At 33.3% G+C, this 20,200-nt stretch overlaps 1 protein-coding gene and 1 long non-coding RNA gene across 2 annotated transcripts in view; one reads left to right on the forward strand and one right to left on the reverse strand.

Moving 5' to 3' along the window:
• The first annotated feature begins 2,093 nt into the window (after positions 1 to 2,093).
• The window catches only part of LOC126875922 (uncharacterized), a 258,532-nt gene continuing 240,425 nt past the window's right edge, over positions 2,094 to 20,200 (forward strand). Inside the window, exons 1-5 of the mRNA XM_050638828.1 lie at positions 2,094 to 2,139; positions 13,722 to 13,788; positions 14,082 to 14,130; positions 14,438 to 14,501; positions 14,876 to 15,003. Of these exons, the coding sequence (XP_050494785.1) occupies positions 13,757 to 13,788; positions 14,082 to 14,130; positions 14,438 to 14,501; positions 14,876 to 15,003 (273 nt within the window). The 5' untranslated portion in view covers positions 2,094 to 2,139; positions 13,722 to 13,756. The remainder of the gene's footprint in view (positions 2,140 to 13,721; positions 13,789 to 14,081; positions 14,131 to 14,437; positions 14,502 to 14,875; positions 15,004 to 20,200) is intronic.
• On the reverse strand, positions 10,346 to 11,129 carry LOC126875958 (uncharacterized). Its single transcript, XR_007693813.1, has 2 exons — positions 11,076 to 11,129; positions 10,346 to 10,729 (listed from the first exon to the last, which is right to left on the reverse strand). It is a non-coding gene; the product is annotated as an uncharacterized LOC126875958 (long non-coding RNA).

Below are 20,200 nucleotides of genomic sequence, written 5' to 3' on the forward strand. Positions count from 1 at the left end.
AATTTCAGGCTGGCTTTTGACACTAATCTCACTAGGCCCGGTCAAATAAAACCCGGTTTTAAAAGTTGAGAAATCAATTAATCGGAGAATATAAAAATTCACGTAAAGCTAAATGAACAAAAGATATAACGATAAATGTACAATTTTAAATTAGATATTTAAACCAGTCATTTGACTAGGGGTGGTGAGGTTAGTGTTAATTAAATAGTTTAGTAGTCGTTGAGCGACATTTTGAATATTCATTCGTATAATAATTAGCAAAATAACTTTTCTTCGTTGATTCCTCCACCATAATTAATTTCCATTATTTATATCCTTCATTACACATTTCTTAATTCCCCGTTCATTCAGGATATTTCTAAGAATAAAAATCATTAGATCGGTCAAAACTTCAGGTACTACGTCGTGATAATAAAAATGATATAGAGAAAATATCAATGGACTTCAAATTTTCAACCGTGAAAAAATTATTCTCTTACTACATTTTGGACTTAAAAATAAATATCGTTTCTCCTTTATTATTTTTATATTAGTATTAAAAGCGAATACGCACTCAAAAAGCGCTTAAGACTTCATCTGCATACTGGGTCATTGCGGAACAGTAATTTTAAGTAATTTTTCACTTTCTCCGTGCTGTTGTTTCAATCTTGCTTTGTTTAACGAAATTAAGATTATAAAGTAAGGTGACTAAAGTAATAAGTTAGACAAATGTATCTGTGATGTTGCCAGTAGGGCTACGAATTATAGTACGATATTTGTAAATATCGACGTAGAGAAAGATTCCTGCTGCGTAATTCGAAACGAAGTGCTTCGTAGAAGGTGAATATTTTTGTTGATGTATACATTTCTTTGTCTAGATCGTTAACTGCGAAGCTGCTTGTGCCATCGGCTCATGCCCCCCCCCTCCCTCCTCCCTCCCACTTTGTAAGTTACTCGGCGAAACTAACGTACAAGGAGTCATTTAGTCGTCTTATTTCGTACCGATAACATGGATCGTGTTGCGTCAGGTTTGCAACATATTGTAACGTATTGGCGGCGTCGGTCTTTTATTACTCTAATAATTTAATCCAATTAAATAATCACACGCGAAAATAATAAAATTTTATCACATAATTTTGTACGCGACGTTAGAGTTCTTGTTCGCCGATTATAATTTTAACGCTCTCGGTAATGTGATCCTATTTCATATTCTTTTGAATATTCTTTTTCGGTATTAGAGTCAGTGCATCTCTCAAGAGGACAAAGCTTCTGCAGGAGCTCAAGAATGTAAGTAGTTTTACATATTGTATTTCAGTTTGTTCTCTTATACAATAAATTTATTATACAATAAAAATGATTGATAATTTAGAAAACTGTAAATGCCCTCTTTAATTGAAATAAAGTCTTAAAATCTTAACATTAAAGTACAATAAAACTGGCTGATACGCATCAAAAATCACTGAATATGTTGTTCTCAAACTTTTATATTAGAGTTCCAATTTACATATTTATTAGAGTTTAGTCTTTATTGTTGCTAAAGTTTCACGTTTGTTATTATGTGTTACCGATTTTAATATCTTATGTTTTGTTATAGACATATCACTACTTCAACTTCGTCATCTTCTTCAGGAGTGTTCTAACAGTGGCACAAAAGCCAAGTATGTAAGTATTTTTACATACTTACTTTCAGTTATGTCTATTCTGTATATTTTTCTTTGATCACTATCAATGAAGAAATACAATTTGACTGAAAATTTAGGAGGATAGCATTTTCTGAGGTTATTTTTTCGTTAAAATAAAATAAGAGTTAAAGTCTTAATACCGAATTGTAAAACAAATGACTAACATACTACAGATTATTTTAGATTTTACACATTCATATTAAAGTCTCAGTTTTTATACTTATCAAATTTTATTAGAATTTCAATCTTTATTATTGCTAAAGTTACTAAAGTCAATAAACCTTCATTTTTCATTATCTCCAACTTTTCAAATAGTCAGCGATCACTCATCCTGTTTTGTTTCGTAACAGATTTTTCGCAGTTTGCATTTCTACTATTAGCCTTTCAACGGTTCCTGTCTGATGTTAGTCTCCCGGATGAAATTCGCTGGGATAGCACAGCATCCACGGTAACGTTCTCTGTTTGTCTGCTTCGAACGGTGAGTCGCATGCATTTCTGTTCTTCTGGTCACTCAATTATGCCGTAGGATAAAAGACCCGAATCGGCACGGGTGACTGGTTGTATTACGTAGAATTCTTTGCGAGCATAGTGAACGCGGGTATCTTTTATACCCGTGAGTAGTAACGCTCTTTTTTTCAAATTTATTAGTTTAGGATAGGTCTTCTTGCACAGCGCGATGATAATAATTAGTTTTTTAATAATTAAGTTAAACATATACACTTGAGAATATATTCGCGTTATTTATAAATATGCATGTTAATATTCCGTATGAATATTTGCAAATGGCAAATATCTACACGAATATACTTGATCTTTAGCAATGAATTAATCGTGACAATATTAACCCCTTAACCTACAACTACGGGCATAGCCCGTAGTACGATGATCGAACCAAACGTAAATATTACGGGCATAGCCCGTAGTACGATGATCGGACCAAACGTAAATATTACGGGCATTCTCAAACATAAATCGTAGGTTAAGGGAATAAGTCGCGTTCGTTTATTTCACTTCTCCTAGAATTTAAAATATCAGTTAATCAAAGCAATAATTTTGAACACTGCTTCTGCATTTTCGATTATGTGCTTTGATAAAGAGATTATCTGAGATTATTTCTTTCTTAGTAACATATTTAGAGTCAGTTATTCCATTTGATCGAGTCTCAGTCTTTTTCGCTACCTTCTTTGCAATATTAAAATTTTGTTCTGGTTTATTAAATTAATACAGTAGTGTTACTTAGTTACTATTAAATTAATAAAGTAGAGTTAATCAGAATCGAAGTAGTAAAATACAAAATGAAAGAGCGTTAGTCCGTTAAATAAAAATTACACAAACTAATCATCTTCTCAGATCAGGATTTTCAAGTTTAATCAGTGGAGGTGGACCTGTGGTCGGGTAGACGCGTTTTCGAGTGACCAATCTATTTCAGAGAATTTCATTCGAATAATCGTCGGTAAAACTGGCGCGAATGAAACATGTCATCGTCTCTGCCTTTGCCCGTCGATTTTTCGAATTTCGCGATCGTGATGGCGAGTGGTTTTCGAAACGAACGTTAATATTGCTCGAGCATGCACGTGCGAACAGACAGCGATCGCTATATGATCGTTGTTCATCCATGAGTACTTGGATCAGCTTCCGCGATTTATCTTTTTATTTCACCTTTGTACTTTATTTTTTGGTTTGCTATTTAGAAAGTCTCGAGCTTAGATGTAAGTTTCAGCGGGCATTGCGCCCGAAGGAAGAAGAGGCTATGAGCGGAAGAGACCCGGCAAACTGCCATAGAAGAGGACAACTATCAATGACTCCTCATCCTCTGGATCATCCAGGGCATGGGAAGTCATACTTGTTACTACTTTGTCACTATGCTCGCTTTTAGTATTTGTAGTAGTAGTAGTAGTAGTTCTTTTTTTGGCCGATGAAAGGGAAGGACGTAACGGGCTAGAACACAAACTAACCAGACGAGAATGGGTGGAGACAGCTCGGGGAAACGCCAGTTACTTGAGCGATCACCCCAGTTCAAGTACATAATAGTTATATCGACAGTGAAACTATGTCGTTACCGTAATTTTAAAAAAGTTATTCTGTTTTAAGGCGTGACGGAATATTAATTAGAGTAACCGTACGTAATTACTTTCATTGCTGTAACATTATAATGTAATGGGGAAACCCGATATGTGGAAAAAGAGCGTCCAATATCGCTTTTTTAAAGCATTGTCCGCTTTTAATGGAAATAAAATAATCGTTCTTTTCGGTGTCATTTTATTCTATATTAAAAATGAAGTTTGTGTAGCATCGGTTTTATAGCATACTCATAAATATCGCGATTCTATAAACGAAAAGAAATTCTAACTAACTTTGAATATCTCAAAATGATATTGCAGATAACTATTCGATTGTTGAAAGAAATCATTCTGAATGGCAAGATCGTGGCTTGAAAGTTAATATCTTGTCTTTGAACGTGCGTGTCATAAAACGACCTACGAAAATTCTCACAATTTTTGTTCCTCCCGGCGAAACAGTATTGACGTAAAAGAAATTTATCGTGGTTTACGTTTCACTTTAAACGTTAGGATAATAGTGCAAGGATAATAATATAGTAATCTAAAAACAGAAAGCTGATACCTGGTCGAAACAAAATTGTTTCTCAAAAATAGGATCTACTTATGACACGATGTATTTTGCATGAATTGGGACATAAAGGTCAATAACTGGGTCATTACATAATTTTAATGAGAAAAAGCGTCAGGTTTCAAAGCGAGCGTCTTTATGACTTTCGGTCTATAAAACTAAGCAAATCGCGAGAAGTCGCAGCTGCTTTTAGATTCTATAATTGCAGAAATGTATATTATATTGCATGTAGAAAGAAAAGATTCTTTTTAACATATTCCAAAAAAGTTACGTACCAGCATTCAAATTGCACCTGTTATCTAAATAATTAGTCGATTATTTTAATGTGACATTTTCAGTATTTCAAACAACCTGGAACATGATCATTTTGGCGGAAGAGAAGAATGATTATTAAAATTTAAATAAGATCAAATGGAGGAAAACTTATCATTCGTACGCATTACAATGTACAATTTACAAAATAATTTTCTTTCTCATTTTTGTCCTAATTTTCTAAACGACGTCTAGGATTTCGTGTATTTAAGCATTCAGTGTTTCTTAATTTTTTACATATGACACATACAGCATGAAGGGTGGGCGCAATCTGGATAGGGTTCAGCATACAGTGCTTGTGACGTTACTAGATTCTGCTGAGTCTTTTCATACACATGCAGCATATCTACATACGTGCTCAGTAAATGAAAATTCCACTTTCATAGTAAAATGTTTTAGCAATGTCGATCGTTATTTACAGTTTTTACTATGTCTCCTGCCAACACGCGCTACAAGTAACCCAAGGCGATAAAAATATACGGACTTCGGCGACCTGCCGATTCCAACGTTCCATCGATATAAACAGAAACCTATTTCTTCTACTTCGGACACTTATTACGACGTAAAATTTGTTGCCTACATTTTTATTTACCCTCGAACTACCTTGTATTAGGTGTCGTTGAAATCGTCCCAACACGCTCTGATATACTAGACATAAAAAAAAGTAGGGCAAATAATTAGCAAAAATGCAGACGACCTTAAAATCTTTGAAATCTTTTCACCCACGAAAGATTGTTACTACCACATTATGGCATCCTCCGCGCTGTACATCTTTTGTACAGTATATACAGGGTGGTTGGTAACTTGGTGGTACAAGCGGAAGGGGGTGATTCTACGCGAAAAAGAATTCGAAAATACAGAATAATCGTAATTGTATCGTTGGCGTCTGTTAGTCCAAATATCCGGTACATTCTATTAAAGTTATTTATTTAGAACAAATTGTGCATATATGACGATAGTGTCGTTTGCAAACAAACTTTTTCGAACTGTTATTTTCTCTTTTATTTACATATGTAACATCTAGTGTATACATCGTGTAATATAATTTTGTATCAACGCGTCCCTAAATTTTGGAATGTAGACCATAAGCATCCACTGCCGATATGCCCAGCATGTTTCAGAAACCTTATTGGTTAATTATTATAATTTCGAACAAGAACAAAGTTGTCATAGCGTAATTTTATATTTATTTATCTTTCTATTCGACTTTGCTGTCAGTCAAGGTTTCGAAATATTTCCCTTCTATGATTGATTTCCATCGTTAACTTGTGTCTTAACATTACTGGATAAAAAAGAACCAAAGACTTTATATGTAAATATTTCGATAGTCTTTTGTCAAAGGTATAACGCTAAGAGAACGCAAACAAGCATATGCGTAACAATGTTGTTAGATACTTTCAAAGCAAGTTAAAGTCAGTAAAGTTGAAAAAAAAAAGGAGTAAGGACAAAAACCTGAAGATCGCAGCAAGGTTAAGCAATAACATCCAGTTCTAAGTCCTTTCTCTTTACTTTTGTTGCTTCGTTTGATAGTTTTAACGACAGACACTCTTTTAACAAATTACTTGAATCGCTTCTTACTTTTTATTTCTGCAAACAGTTTATGTTAGCTATGCTCATAAAAAATACTAATAATTAATAATTTTAATAGGGGGAGAAAAGTTATTCCACTGAAATATAAAGTTCAATTTACCAATATGCATTGAATGTTTTTAACTTTGCACTTATATTAATTTAAGACAACTATAGAATGTTATTAATTAAATAAATTTAAATAAATGCAATAAGTATCAATCTTACATGATATACTAAGATTCAAATATTTCCTTTCGTGTTAGAATTTGATTAAGTAGAAAGTTGTATTTTCTAATTTTATTAGATGATCTTTGAATTCTGTTTGTGAGCCGCTTAAACGTAAAATCCATGCTTTTGTGCTCAGAGGCACAGATAAATTAAGGTAAGAACTACTTTTCATAAATTATAATAAACGCATAGTACGTTTAATTATCATAAATACAAGATATGGTATATTAAAAATCAGTAATTACATAGAGATTATTTCTCAGTAGCTGTAAATTGCTAAAAAGAGAAGACGATCACCTACAGGCGATGCTAGTACTGAAAGAACATTATAATACATCAGAAGAATTTGTTCTGCGCTTCTATAATACCACATTAGTATTCCAGGGATGAACGTGCTTTATGAGACCGTAACGTTCTTCTAATAAAATACCTGATTTCATAGTGACTTTGGTCTAAATGATATTTTACGAAACGCTCCAGATTCGTCATTGTATTGATCGGAAAATAGGCAAAACAAAATTATAAAATTCTATCTCGCCACCTGGAAATGATCCTAAAAACTTGTAAAAAAAAAAAATGCAAACTAAGCGAAAGAAAACTTTGAATAACCTACTTTGAATAAGCTCTATTTGGTTTTGGCTCTTCTCTTGGATGAACTTTTTGGGTGAAGAAATTTCTAATGAAGGCACGGAAAAGAATTCTCTGATGATTACAAGATAAACATGGAAGATTATTTGACTCAAGTCGCGAGTTCGAGATTTACGTAATCAGATGGAGAGCCTCTGAAGGTGTTAAAAATCTGAAAACTGTACAACTAAGCAAATATGAGCCCGCCAGGTTTTCATTCTTTAATTTCTTTAATTTAGATATTTTACTTGTCAGTTTTTATTCTTTAACTGTCATCCGACAATGTACGTTAAACCCCATTTCCATTTTCCACAAAAAATTGTCAATTTTTGTAATCTAACGTTTCATTTTTGTTCCCAATTTTGTTCGTTTTTACTTTATGTTAACATTTTACTGTTCCCTTCTCCATAAATTATTTCAGCCATTTAGAAGGTATATTTCAGGAATTCCAATTGTGTACATCAAAACTAAACGATATCATGTCTGTGCTATTTTCTTGTGCCGGAACATTTGATTGCTTATTTGACGCAGAAAATAATTTTCTTCTTTTTTGTACATTTTTCGATAAAAATCATCATTATTAATTTCTTTAATTTGCATATTATACTTGTCACTATCCAGTCTTTAACTGTCATCCAACGATACTTTTTATATTGACAAAAATTTATAAACAATTTACATTAAACCGCATTACGAGATAAAAGGATCTTTTCAGCTAGGCATTTCCATCTTCATAAAAAAATTGTCAATTTTTTGGAATTGCATCGTATTATCGTGGTGAGTGAGCATGTGTTGCTAGTGTTGTAGCCGTCACTATTTTCGTTCGAGGACTATCGAAGGTCGATCGTTTCCACAGATTCCTTCCGTCGTAAACCTCGTTCTTCCTTCTATCACGTTTCAAGGCATAAGGATCGAGAACGGGGTTTGCTGCCATTTCAAGCGCGCCCCGCATTACTCGTTCTCGTAAGTTCAAAATTCGTTGAGCGCTTTGCTTCGCGGATGGCGAATCTTCTCAGCTTCTCCTGGTAGATTGTCTTCGTCTTCTTTCGTTTCCAATGGCAGCATCCGCCTTGGATGAACGATGCTGCTTCCTTGGAATCTCCACTATGTCGCCTATCCGCGTATTCCATTAGACCGACCTCAGTCAGAACTTTCTTCGTAAACATGGAACAATTTAAGCTATATCGAGCATGTACCACGCGTTATATCGTCTGTCTTTGTCTTCCGCCACTATACTCATCGTAATTTTTATTCCAATATGGCTTATCGCGTAAAAGTTTGTTATCACAAACAAGTTGCTTGGTCGAAAACTCGAAACATCAGCAACTATGGTGGAGCTATCGAAAAGCTAGCTTCCTGTTTCCATGACCAAGAAATATGTTGTCAAGATCGTCATTCTGAACAACTTTTTCTTATACATATAATAGGCTCCGTTTTAGTTTTAGAGTTGTACACAAACGTATGTTTGATAGTGTATATGAATTTTCTTTTTATATTTTCTACAAAATTGTACATTAACATAACATAATACATTAATCGTACATTAGACATAACAAATCCACTGATTAAATACTTATTCGTGTAGCTTAGTATTTTTCCTTCTTTTTTAATGTTACTGGATTATAATCGCCTATTTAACTAACCTGGAATTCCTTGGAATTCTGTGATTGTAATTTTTGTTACTTTTTCCAATGTTTATAATGTATGATACTGTAATATCGTAAGGTAGTTTGAACTAGAGATCGGTTGAAAATAGAAAAAAACCGTATACGTCGACTTTCTGTGGTTCGTTTACATTTAAGAGTGCCAACGTGACTAAAGTCACCTAGTTCTTACATAGGTGTGAGGAAAACAATAGACAACGTTAGACGAGAAGAACGGTTTCGTTTTTCAAGGCGTCGAAGAGTAGAGCTGATAGAGCTGGGGGGGGGGGGGGGGGGGTAAGGTTAATTCGTACAAAAAAAGGCATGTTTTTGTGAATTTTTTCTGACCATACAGTTAAAATTTCTTTTTTAAAACCAATAGTAAATTAAAGTATGACATTCGAAGAATATTGTATAAAATTTTCACGGAGAAATATTAAAAAATACGGCAATGGCAGCAATTATTCGGACGTGTCTCGGAAAAAAGTATAATTGCAGTGCCCCTCAAAACATGGTGCTGGATCATCAGAAATAAAAAAATTGAGGTTTATTCGTTAGATAACAGCCTTCCCCAGGTAACGCTGCGAAGGTGTTTTTCGAAATTTTAATTGTTAACTTTTTCGGAACACTTTGAAGGGAAAAACGCGATTTTGTGCGAAAATTTTCGGCTAATTTGTTATTTTAAAATAAAAATAATTGACAAATTTGAAAAACTTCTGTAGCGTTACCTGGAAAATTATGTACCGAAATAGTTTTCAAAATTTCAAAAGGATGGATGTAGTAGTTTTGAAGTAATTGAGGGCACCGACGTTGGAAACGTGAGTTGTGGGGAAAACGCTTTAAAGTTTTGAACACTAAAAAATCTGGTATAAAACGTTCATAAACGAATTTTATCGGCTTACCTCTTCACTAGCGTAGCAATTGTTGAAAAGACTAATAAAAAATCAATTATCCTATAATATTTTTCACGATCTTTCGTAACTTGATGTTCAACGGTCACTTTTATTTTTTTATCTGACGCGCTACTTGTTAAAGTGCCTTCGTATTATGCGGAGGTGCAATTTTTCTAGGTCGATATAATCTCGAACTAGTTGATTGTCTATCAGATCTAGTAACTTTTAGGCATTTTAGTAATAATTTAACACAAAACTTAATGAAAATTGAATATTTACTCCTACACTAAATTTTTTACTCTACACTGACAAAATATACAGTACAGTTATAAGGAGGTTTGTACTTAAGTCGTTAAGTACTATAAATAGATCTGGAGGTAAGATTAGGTACTATATGGAGAAAAAAACGTCTGCGAGGTAACAATAGCACGCTTGGATCGGGTAGGTAATAAAATCCGACATGTACAAAAACACTCGTAACTTCGTCAATTTTGCTCCAATCGACTTGAAATTTTGACACAATATTCTTAAGATGTTATGCATTCAACTAAAAAATGCCAAAAAAAAATTTTAACACCCCCCCCCCCCAATCGAGACACCCGAAGAGTAGAGTCGAGAGAATTGATAGAGTTGTTAGAGAGAGAGAGAGAGAGTGTGTGTGTGTGTGTTAGATTCGTTGTGACGAGAGTGGCCAAATAACTGTAAAGTTAAATAAATATCGTTTTCTGTCCAATTTATATTTGTATATTCAATTTAATATTAATAAATTGTGAGCAATCGGGAAAAAATTTCCATCTTTATTTTCCGATATTACAACACCAAACATAATTTTCAGTTCTTTCTGATTCTTTAATGACAGATGATTGACATTTTTTGTTTCACTGACGTGTGACAATCGCAAAAATTTTCAGGGTCCCATAATTATGTGTTGAAAATGACAACGTATGTTCTCGCTCGCCATCTATATGCTGACGGCTAGTTACAAAAGGGAATAAGTAGAAGATGTTACTAGACACGGCCGATAGACCAGATCGATAGTTTAAGACATCCTTTTCGTTCGTTCGTTCGTGTCCCTTCCAAGTGTGTGCAATAAAGGTTTTTCGACTCCGAGAAGTGTGGTGTTTTTCATCCGAATAATAAAGTAATAACTAAGGCGATCCTACCTCTAAATATAGATATAACAACATTATGTTACCATAGTTTAGGAAGACCTGCCCTAAACATCTCAACTCAAAAGTTATAACAGTTAAAAGTTAGCTAAATTATTAGGTTGTTCCAAAAGTTACTTTCATTTTATGAGGAAATAGTAGATGCACGACATTTTTTGTTTTATATTATTTTACTGAATTATAATTAAGTGAATTATAATTATTAAATATAATCCAATAAAATAATATAATAATTTTAACAACAATTTTTAATAATTAGTTTTGATAATAATTAATCAATTATAATTCGAAAAGAGTCGAATATAAAACGAAAGGGATCAAGAAATGCTATGGGATACTTACGCTATAACGAATGTTCTAACGATCTTTCATTGTAGTCCAAACGTTTTTCCGTTCTTCTCTTTGGGTTACGTAGCTCTTTCGTTATGTCTCTTTCTGTAATTTTTTAATTTTACAGAATACAACGTTAGCACAAACGTTGAAGAAATATGAAGATACACCCCGAGATAACAAAATATAAAGCTTCAAGAGTGGAGATATGTACTCCGAGATAACGAGATAAAAAATAAAACGTTGGATGCCTTGAACCCTAGTAACAACGCAAGAACACACACTGTCTTTTAAGTTCCAATAAAAAGTTTGTGAAACTCAGAATGAGTATTATGAGCATGGATGCTATTTAAACGTCGAAATCTATGTAATAATATAAGGCAATTACTTTTTAACTTTTGGGATGCAATGTATAGGAATCGATGTATCTACCTGTTTGATTCGCATTATTAAAAATCTTGAAAGTAACTTTATCAATTCCAGGACAGATTTCCTGATGTACACACATCATCGAGAGATAAATGTCGCCTGTTTGGTATAAACAGTTTTTGTTTCGATAGATAAAGTCTCGAAAGAATTCCCGAAATGAATTTCTGAAAATTTATGAATTTATGAAAATTCATATCTCGTGTTAGAATCAACAGATTCATTATCAAGGAGAATATTATAACCTGCATTAAAGAAAATCCTGCATCACAGCGCCAGATGATCACTGTTTTATCTAGAGATATTAACAAAGCTATTATCTATTAAATCTAAAATATTCATTCTTGAATCGATGATAACAAGATCTATGAATGATGTGGTTTTGGAACAAAATGCGATATAGGATCTATGAAGTTGAAGCTGCAACTGTTTCTGGCTGTCATGCATTCATTCGTTGACTCCTCATTTCTTCGCGTTTGTATCTCTTCAGATATCTTCCTCTTTCGAACAGTTTCACTCATGAAAAGCTAAATATCGTAGGATACGCGAAAGGAACAGAAACTCAATCGGATAGAAAAAGGCAAATATAAAACAATACAAAAACTACGTATATTATATTAATATCTCGAAATATAACATCCGTTTCGGTTCATATAGAACCGGGGAGAACAACAAAATTAAATAAAAAAAACTCTACGATTATTGTTACGCAAATTGCCAAATTCCATATGTTCGAAATTGAGATCTCCTGCAATAAAATAACAATTATTTAAAAAGATATATAATATATATATATATATATATATATATATAATAATAGAAATAATATCTATAATAATATATATGATGTAAATTATACAAGTACGTCTAATTCATTGGTAAACTCGGTCTTTGCTGAACAAGTTGCATAAACAGAAATAATAAAGAAACTAGTATTCTTGGCGATTCTGATTCTAACTATTGCGAACTTTATTTTAGTTCGTTTTACTCCGCTACTAATACTTACGAATCGTATTTATTTGTTTCGCTCTTCGTTAATATTCCACATTCTCTTTTGCCATTGCCTTTTTAACACTGACAATAAGCGTTGAGAGAGCAATCTTGATGTGAACAGGATGACCAAAACTTTTACACGAAACGCAACAAGGTTGATTTGTGTTATCCTTGCTTTCTTCGATACAGAAATCTGGATCAATACTTGCATCTGGATCGTAATTCATCGTTGAATTTAACGCTGCGACAGTCCGTTGCAATTAGAAGCAACATGACCTAAACGTTAGCAGGTCTTACATTGCATTTCGTTTGTCACATCTAATTTTTGGTGAAAAGTGAAGGCAAAATACTGAAAATCAACCGAAGATCAGAAATTGAAGAAAATTTCAGGCTGGCTTTTGACACTAATCTCACTAGGCCCGGTCAAATAAAACCCGGTTTTAAAAGTTGAGAAATCAATTAATCGGAGAATATAAAAATTCACGTAAAGCTAAATGAACAAAAGATATAACGATAAATGTACAATTTTAAATTAGATATTTAAACCAGTCATTTGACTAGGGGTGGTGAGGTTAGTGTTAATTAAATAGTTTAGTAGTCGTTGAGCGACATTTTGAATATTCATTCGTATAATAATTAGCAAAATAACTTTTCTTCGTTGATTCCTCCACCATAATTAATTTCCATTATTTATATCCTTCATTACACATTTCTTAATTCCCCGTTCATTCAGGATATTTCTAAGAATAAAAATCATTAGATCGGTCAAAACTTCAGGTACTACGTCGTGATAATAAAAATGATATAGAGAAAATATCAATGGACTTCAAATTTTCAACCGTGAAAAAATTATTCTCTTACTACATTTTGGACTTAAAAATAAATATCGTTTCTCCTTTATTATTTTTATATTAGTATTAAAAGCGAATACGCACTCAAAAAGCGCTTAAGACTTCATCTGCATACTGGGTCATTGCGGAACAGTAATTTTAAGTAATTTTTCACTTTCTCCATGCTGTTGTTTCAATCTTGCTTTGTTTAACGAAATTAAGATTATAAAGTAAGGTGACTAAAGTAATAAGTTAGACAAATGTATCTGTGATGTTGCCAGTAGGGCTACGAATTATAGTACGATATTTGTAAATATCGACGTAGAGAAAGATTCCTGCTGCGTAATTCGAAACGAAGTGCTTCGTAGAAGGTGAATATTTTTGTTGATGTATACATTTCTTTGTCTAGATCGTTAACTGCGAAGCTGCTTGTGCCATCGGCTCATGCCCCCCCCCTCCCTCCTCCCTCCCACTTTGTAAGTTACTCGGCGAAACTAACGTACAAGGAGTCATTTAGTCGTCTTATTTCGTACCGATAACATGGATCGTGTTGCGTCAGGTTTGCAACATATTGTAACGTATTGGCGGCGTCGGTCTTTTATTACTCTAATAATTTAATCCAATTAAATAATCACACGCGAAAATAATAAAATTTTATCACATAATTTTGTACGCGACGTTAGAGTTCTTGTTCGCCGATTATAATTTTAACGCTCTCGGTAATGTGATCCTATTTCATATTCTTTTGAATATTCTTTTTCGGTATTAGAGTCAGTGCATCTCTCAAGAGGACAAAGCTTCTGCAGGAGCTCAAGAATGTAAGTAGTTTTACATATTGTATTTCAGTTTGTTCTCTTATACAATAAATTTATTATACAATAAAAATGATTGATAATTTAGAAAACTGTAAATGCCCTCTTTAATTGAAATAAAGTCTTAAAATCTTAACATTAAAGTACAATAAAACTGGCTGATACGCATCAAAAATCACTGAATATGTTGTTCTCAAACTTTTATATTAGAGTTCCAATTTACATATTTATTAGAGTTTAGTCTTTATTGTTGCTAAAGTTTCACGTTTGTTATTATGTGTTACCGATTTTAATATCTTATGTTTTGTTATAGACATATCACTACTTCAACTTCGTCATCTTCTTCAGGAGTGTTCTAACAGTGGCACAAAAGCCAAGTATGTAAGTATTTTTACATACTTACTTTCAGTTATGTCTATTCTGTATATTTTTCTTTGATCACTATCAATGAAGAAATACAATTTGACTGAAAATTTAGGAGGATAGCATTTTCTGAGGTTATTTTTTCGTTAAAATAAAATAAGAGTTAAAGTCTTAATACCGAATTGTAAAACAAATGACTAACATACTACAGATTATTTTAGATTTTACACATTCATATTAAAGTCTCAGTTTTTATACTTATCAAATTTTATTAGAATTTCAATCTTTATTATTGCTAAAGTTACTAAAGTCAATAAACCTTCATTTTTCATTATCTCCAACTTTTCAAATAGTCAGCGATCACTCATCCTGTTTTGTTTCGTAACAGATTTTTCGCAGTTTGCATTTCTACTATTAGCCTTTCAACGGTTCCTGTCTGATGTTAGTCTCCCGGATGAAATTCGCTGGGATAGCACAGCATCCACGGTAACGTTCTCTGTTTGTCTGCTTCGAACGGTGAGTCGCATGCATTTCTGTTCTTCTGGTCACTCAATTATGCCGTAGGATAAAAGACCCGAATCGGCACGGGTGACTGGTTGTATTACGTAGAATTCTTTGCGAGCATAGTGAACGCGGGTATCTTTTATACCCGTGAGTAGTAACGCTCTTTTTTTCAAATTTATTAGTTTAGGATAGGTCTTCTTGCACAGCGCGATGATAATAATTAGTTTTTTAATAATTAAGTTAAACATATACACTTGAGAATATATTCGCGTTATTTATAAATATGCATGTTAATATTCCGTATGAATATTTGCAAATGGCAAATATCTACACGAATATACTTGATCTTTAGCAATGAATTAATCGTGACAATATTAACCCCTTAACCTACAACTACGGGCATAGCCCGTAGTACGATGATCGAACCAAACGTAAATATTACGGGCATAGCCCGTAGTACGATGATCGGACCAAACGTAAATATTACGGGCATTCTCAAACATAAATCGTAGATTAAGGGAATAAGTCGCGTTCGTTTATTTCACTTCTCCTAGAATTTAAAATATCAGTTAATCAAAGCAATAATTTTGAACACTGCTTCTGCATTTTCGATTATGTGCTTTGATAAAGAGATTATCTGAGATTATTTCTTTCTTAGTAACATATTTAGAGTCAGTTATTCCATTTGATCGAGTCTCAGTCTTTTTCGCTACCTTCTTTGCAATATTAAAATTTTGTTCTGGTTTATTAAATTAATACAGTAGTGTTACTTAGTTACTATTAAATTAATAAAGTAGAGTTAATCAGAATCGAAGTAGTAAAATACAAAATGAAAGAGCGTTAGTCCGTTAAATAAAAATTACACAAACTAATCATCTTCTCAGATCAGGATTTTCAAGTTTAATCAGTGGAGGTGGACCTGTGGTCGGGTAGACGCGTTTTCGAGTGACCAATCTATTTCAGAGAATTTCATTCGAATAATCGTCGGTAAAACTGGCGCGAATGAAACATGTCATCGTCTCTGCCTTTGCCCGTCGATTTTTCGAATTTCGCGATCGTGATGGCGAGTGGTTTTCGAAACGAACGTTAATATTGCTCGAGCATGCACGTGCGAACAGACAGCGATCGCTATATGATCGTTGTTCATCCATGAGTACTTGGATCAGCTTCCGCGATTTATCTTTTTATTTCACCTTTGTACTTTATTTTTTGGTTTGCTATTTAGAAAGTCTCGAGCTTAGATGTAAGTTTCAGCGGGCATTGCGCCCGAAGGAAGAAGAGGCTATGAGCGGAAGAGACCCGGCAAACTGCCATAGAAGAGGACAACTATCAATGACTCCTCATCCTCTGGATCATCCAGGGCATGGGAAGTCATACTTGTTACTACTTTGTCACTATGCTCGCTTTTAGTATTTGTAGTAGTAGTAGTAGTAGTTCTTTTTTTGGCCGATGAAAGGGAAGGACGTAACGGGCTAGAACACAAACTAACCAGACGAGAATGGGTGGAGACAGCTCGGGGAAACGCCAGTTACTTGAGCGATCACCCCAGTTCAAGTACATAATAGTTATATCGACAGTGAAACTATGTCGTTACCGTAATTTTAAAAAAGTTATTCTGTTTTAAGGCGTGACGGAATATTAATTAGAGTAACCGTACGTAATTACTTTCATTGCTGTAACATTATAATGTAATGGGGAAACCCGATATGTGGAAAAAGAGCGTCCAATATCGCTTTTTTAAAGCATTGTCCGCTTTTAATGGAAATAAAATAATCGTTCTTTTCGGTGTCATTTTATTCTATATTAAAAATGAAGTTTGTGTAGCATCGGTTTTATAGCATACTCATAAATATCGCGATTCTATAAACGAAAAGAAATTCTAACTAACTTTGAATATCTCAAAATGATATTGCAGATAACTATTCGATTGTTGAAAGAAATCATTCTGAATGGCAAGATCGTGGCTTGAAAGTTAATATCTTGTCTTTGAACGTGCGTGTCATAAAACGACCTACGAAAATTCTCACAATTTTTGTTCCTCCCGGCGAAACAGTATTGACGTAAAAGAAATTTATCGTGGTTTACGTTTCACTTTAAACGTTAGGATAATAGTGCAAGGATAATAATATAGTAATCTAAAAACAGAAAGCTGATACCTGGTCGAAACAAAATTGTTTCTCAAAAATAGGATCTACTTATGACACGATGTATTTTGCATGAATTGGGACATAAAGGTCAATAACTGGGTCATTACATAATTTTAATGAGAAAAAGCGTCAGGTTTCAAAGCGAGCGTCTTTATGACTTTCGGTCTATAAAACTAAGCAAATCGCGAGAAGTCGCAGCTGCTTTTAGATTCTATAATTGCAGAAATGTATATTATATTGCATGTAGAAAGAAAAGATTCTTTTTAACATATTCCAAAAAAGTTACGTACCAGCATTCAAATTGCACCTGTTATCTAAATAATTAGTCGATTATTTTAATGTGACATTTTCAGTATTTCAAACAACCTGGAACATGATCATTTTGGCGGAAGAGAAGAATGATTATTAAAATTTAAATAAGATCAAATGGAGGAAAACTTATCATTCGTACGCATTACAATGTACAATTTACAAAATAATTTTCTTTCTCATTTTTGTCCTAATTTTCTAAACGACGTCTAGGATTTCGTGTATTTAAGCATTCAGTGTTTCTTAATTTTTTACATATGACACATACAGCATGAAGGGTGGGCGCAATCTGGATAGGGTTCAGCATACAGTGCTTGTGACGTTACTAGATTCTGCTGAGTCTTTTCATACACATGCAGCATATCTACATACGTGCTCAGTAAATGAAAATTCCACTTTCATAGTAAAATGTTTTAGCAATGTCGATCGTTATTTACAGTTTTTACTATGTCTCCTGCCAACACGCGCTACAAGTAACCCAAGGCGATAAAAATATACGGACTTCGGCGACCTGCCGATTCCAACGTTCCATCGATATAAACAGAAACCTATTTCTTCTACTTCGGACACTTATTACGACGTAAAATTTGTTGCCTACATTTTTATTTACCCTCGAACTACCTTGTATTAGGTGTCGTTGAAATCGTCCCAACACGCTCTGATATACTAGACATAAAAAAAAGTAGGGCAAATAATTAGCAAAAATGCAGACGACCTTAAAATCTTTGAAATCTTTTCACCCACGAAAGATTGTTACTACCACATTATGGCATCCTCCGCGCTGTACATCTTTTGTACAGTATATACAGGGTGGTTGGTAACTTGGTGGTACAAGCGGAAGGGGGTGATTCTACGCGAAAAAGAATTCGAAAATACAGAATAATCGTAATTGTATCGTTGGCGTCTGTTAGTCCAAATATCCGGTACATTCTATTAAAGTTATTTATTTAGAACAAATTGTGCATATATGACGATAGTGTCGTTTGCAAACAAACTTTTTCGAACTGTTATTTTCTCTTTTATTTACATATGTAACATCTAGTGTATACATCGTGTAATATAATTTTGTATCAACGCGTCCCTAAATTTTGGAATGTAGACCATAAGCATCCACTGCCGATATGCCCAGCATGTTTCAGAAACCTTATTGGTTAATTATTATAATTTCGAACAAGAACAAAGTTGTCATAGCGTAATTTTATATTTATTTATCTTTCTATTCGACTTTGCTGTCAGTCAAGGTTTCGAAATATTTCCCTTCTATGATTGATTTCCATCGTTAACTTGTGTCTTAACATTACTGGATAAAAAAGAACCAAAGACTTTATATGTAAATATTTCGATAGTCTTTTGTCAAAGGTATAACGCTAAGAGAACGCAAACAAGCATATGCGTAACAATGTTGTTAGATACTTTCAAAGCAAGTTAAAGTCAGTAAAGTTGAAAAAAAAAAGGAGTAAGGACAAAAACCTGAAGATCGCAGCAAGGTTAAGCAATAACATCCAGTTCTAAGTCCTTTCTCTTTACTTTTGTTGCTTCGTTTGATAGTTTTAACGACAGACACTCTTTTAACAAATTACTTGAATCGCTTCTTACTTTTTATTTCTGCAAACAGTTTATGTTAGCTATGCTCATAAAAAATACTAATAATTAATAATTTTAATAGGGGGAGAAAAGTTATTCCACTGAAATATAAAGTTCAATTTACCAATATGCATTGAATGTTTTTAACTTTGCACTTATATTAATTTAAGACAACTATAGAATGTTATTAATTAAATAAATTTAAATAAATGCAATAAGTATCAATCTTACATGATATACTAAGATTCAAATATTTCCTTTCGTGTTAGAATTTGATTAAGTAGAAAGTTGTATTTTCTAATTTTATTAGATGATCTTTGAATTCTGTTTGTGAGCCGCTTAAACGTAAAATCCATGCTTTTGTGCTCAGAGGCACAGATAAATTAAGGTAAGAACTACTTTTCATAAATTATAATAAACGCATAGTACGTTTAATTATCATAAATACAAGATATGGTATATTAAAAATCAGTAATTACATAGAGATTATTTCTCAGTAGCTGTAAATTGCTAAAAAGAGAAGACGATCACCTACAGGCGATGCTAGTACTGAAAGAACATTATAATACATCAGAAGAATTTGTTCTGCGCTTCTATAATACCACATTAGTATTCCAGGGATGAACGTGCTTTATGAGACCGTAACGTTCTTCTAATAAAATACCTGATTTCATAGTGACTTTGGTCTAAATGATATTTTACGAAACGCTCCAGATTCGTCATTGTATTGATCGGAAAATAGGCAAAACAAAATTATAAAATTCTATCTCGCCACCTGGAAATGATCCTAAAAACTTGTAAAAAAAAAAAATGCAAACTAAGCGAAAGAAAACTTTGAATAACCTACTTTGAATAAGCTCTATTTGGTTTTGGCTCTTCTCTTGGATGAACTTTTTGGGTGAAGAAATTTCTAATGAAGGCACGGAAAAGAATTCTCTGATGATTACAAGATAAACATGGAAGATTATTTGACTCAAGTCGCGAGTTCGAGATTTACGTAATCAGATGGAGAGCCTCTGAAGGTGTTAAAAATCTGAAAACTGTACAACTAAGCAAATATGAGCCCGCCAGGTTTTCATTCTTTAATTTCTTTAATTTAGATATTTTACTTGTCAGTTTTTATTCTTTAACTGTCATCCGACAATGTACGTTAAACCCCATTTCCATTT

Source organism: Bombus huntii, unplaced genomic scaffold, assembly GCF_024542735.1.
Source record: "Bombus huntii isolate Logan2020A unplaced genomic scaffold, iyBomHunt1.1 ctg00000060.1, whole genome shotgun sequence".
NCBI lineage: Eukaryota > Metazoa > Arthropoda > Insecta > Hymenoptera > Apidae > Bombus > Bombus huntii.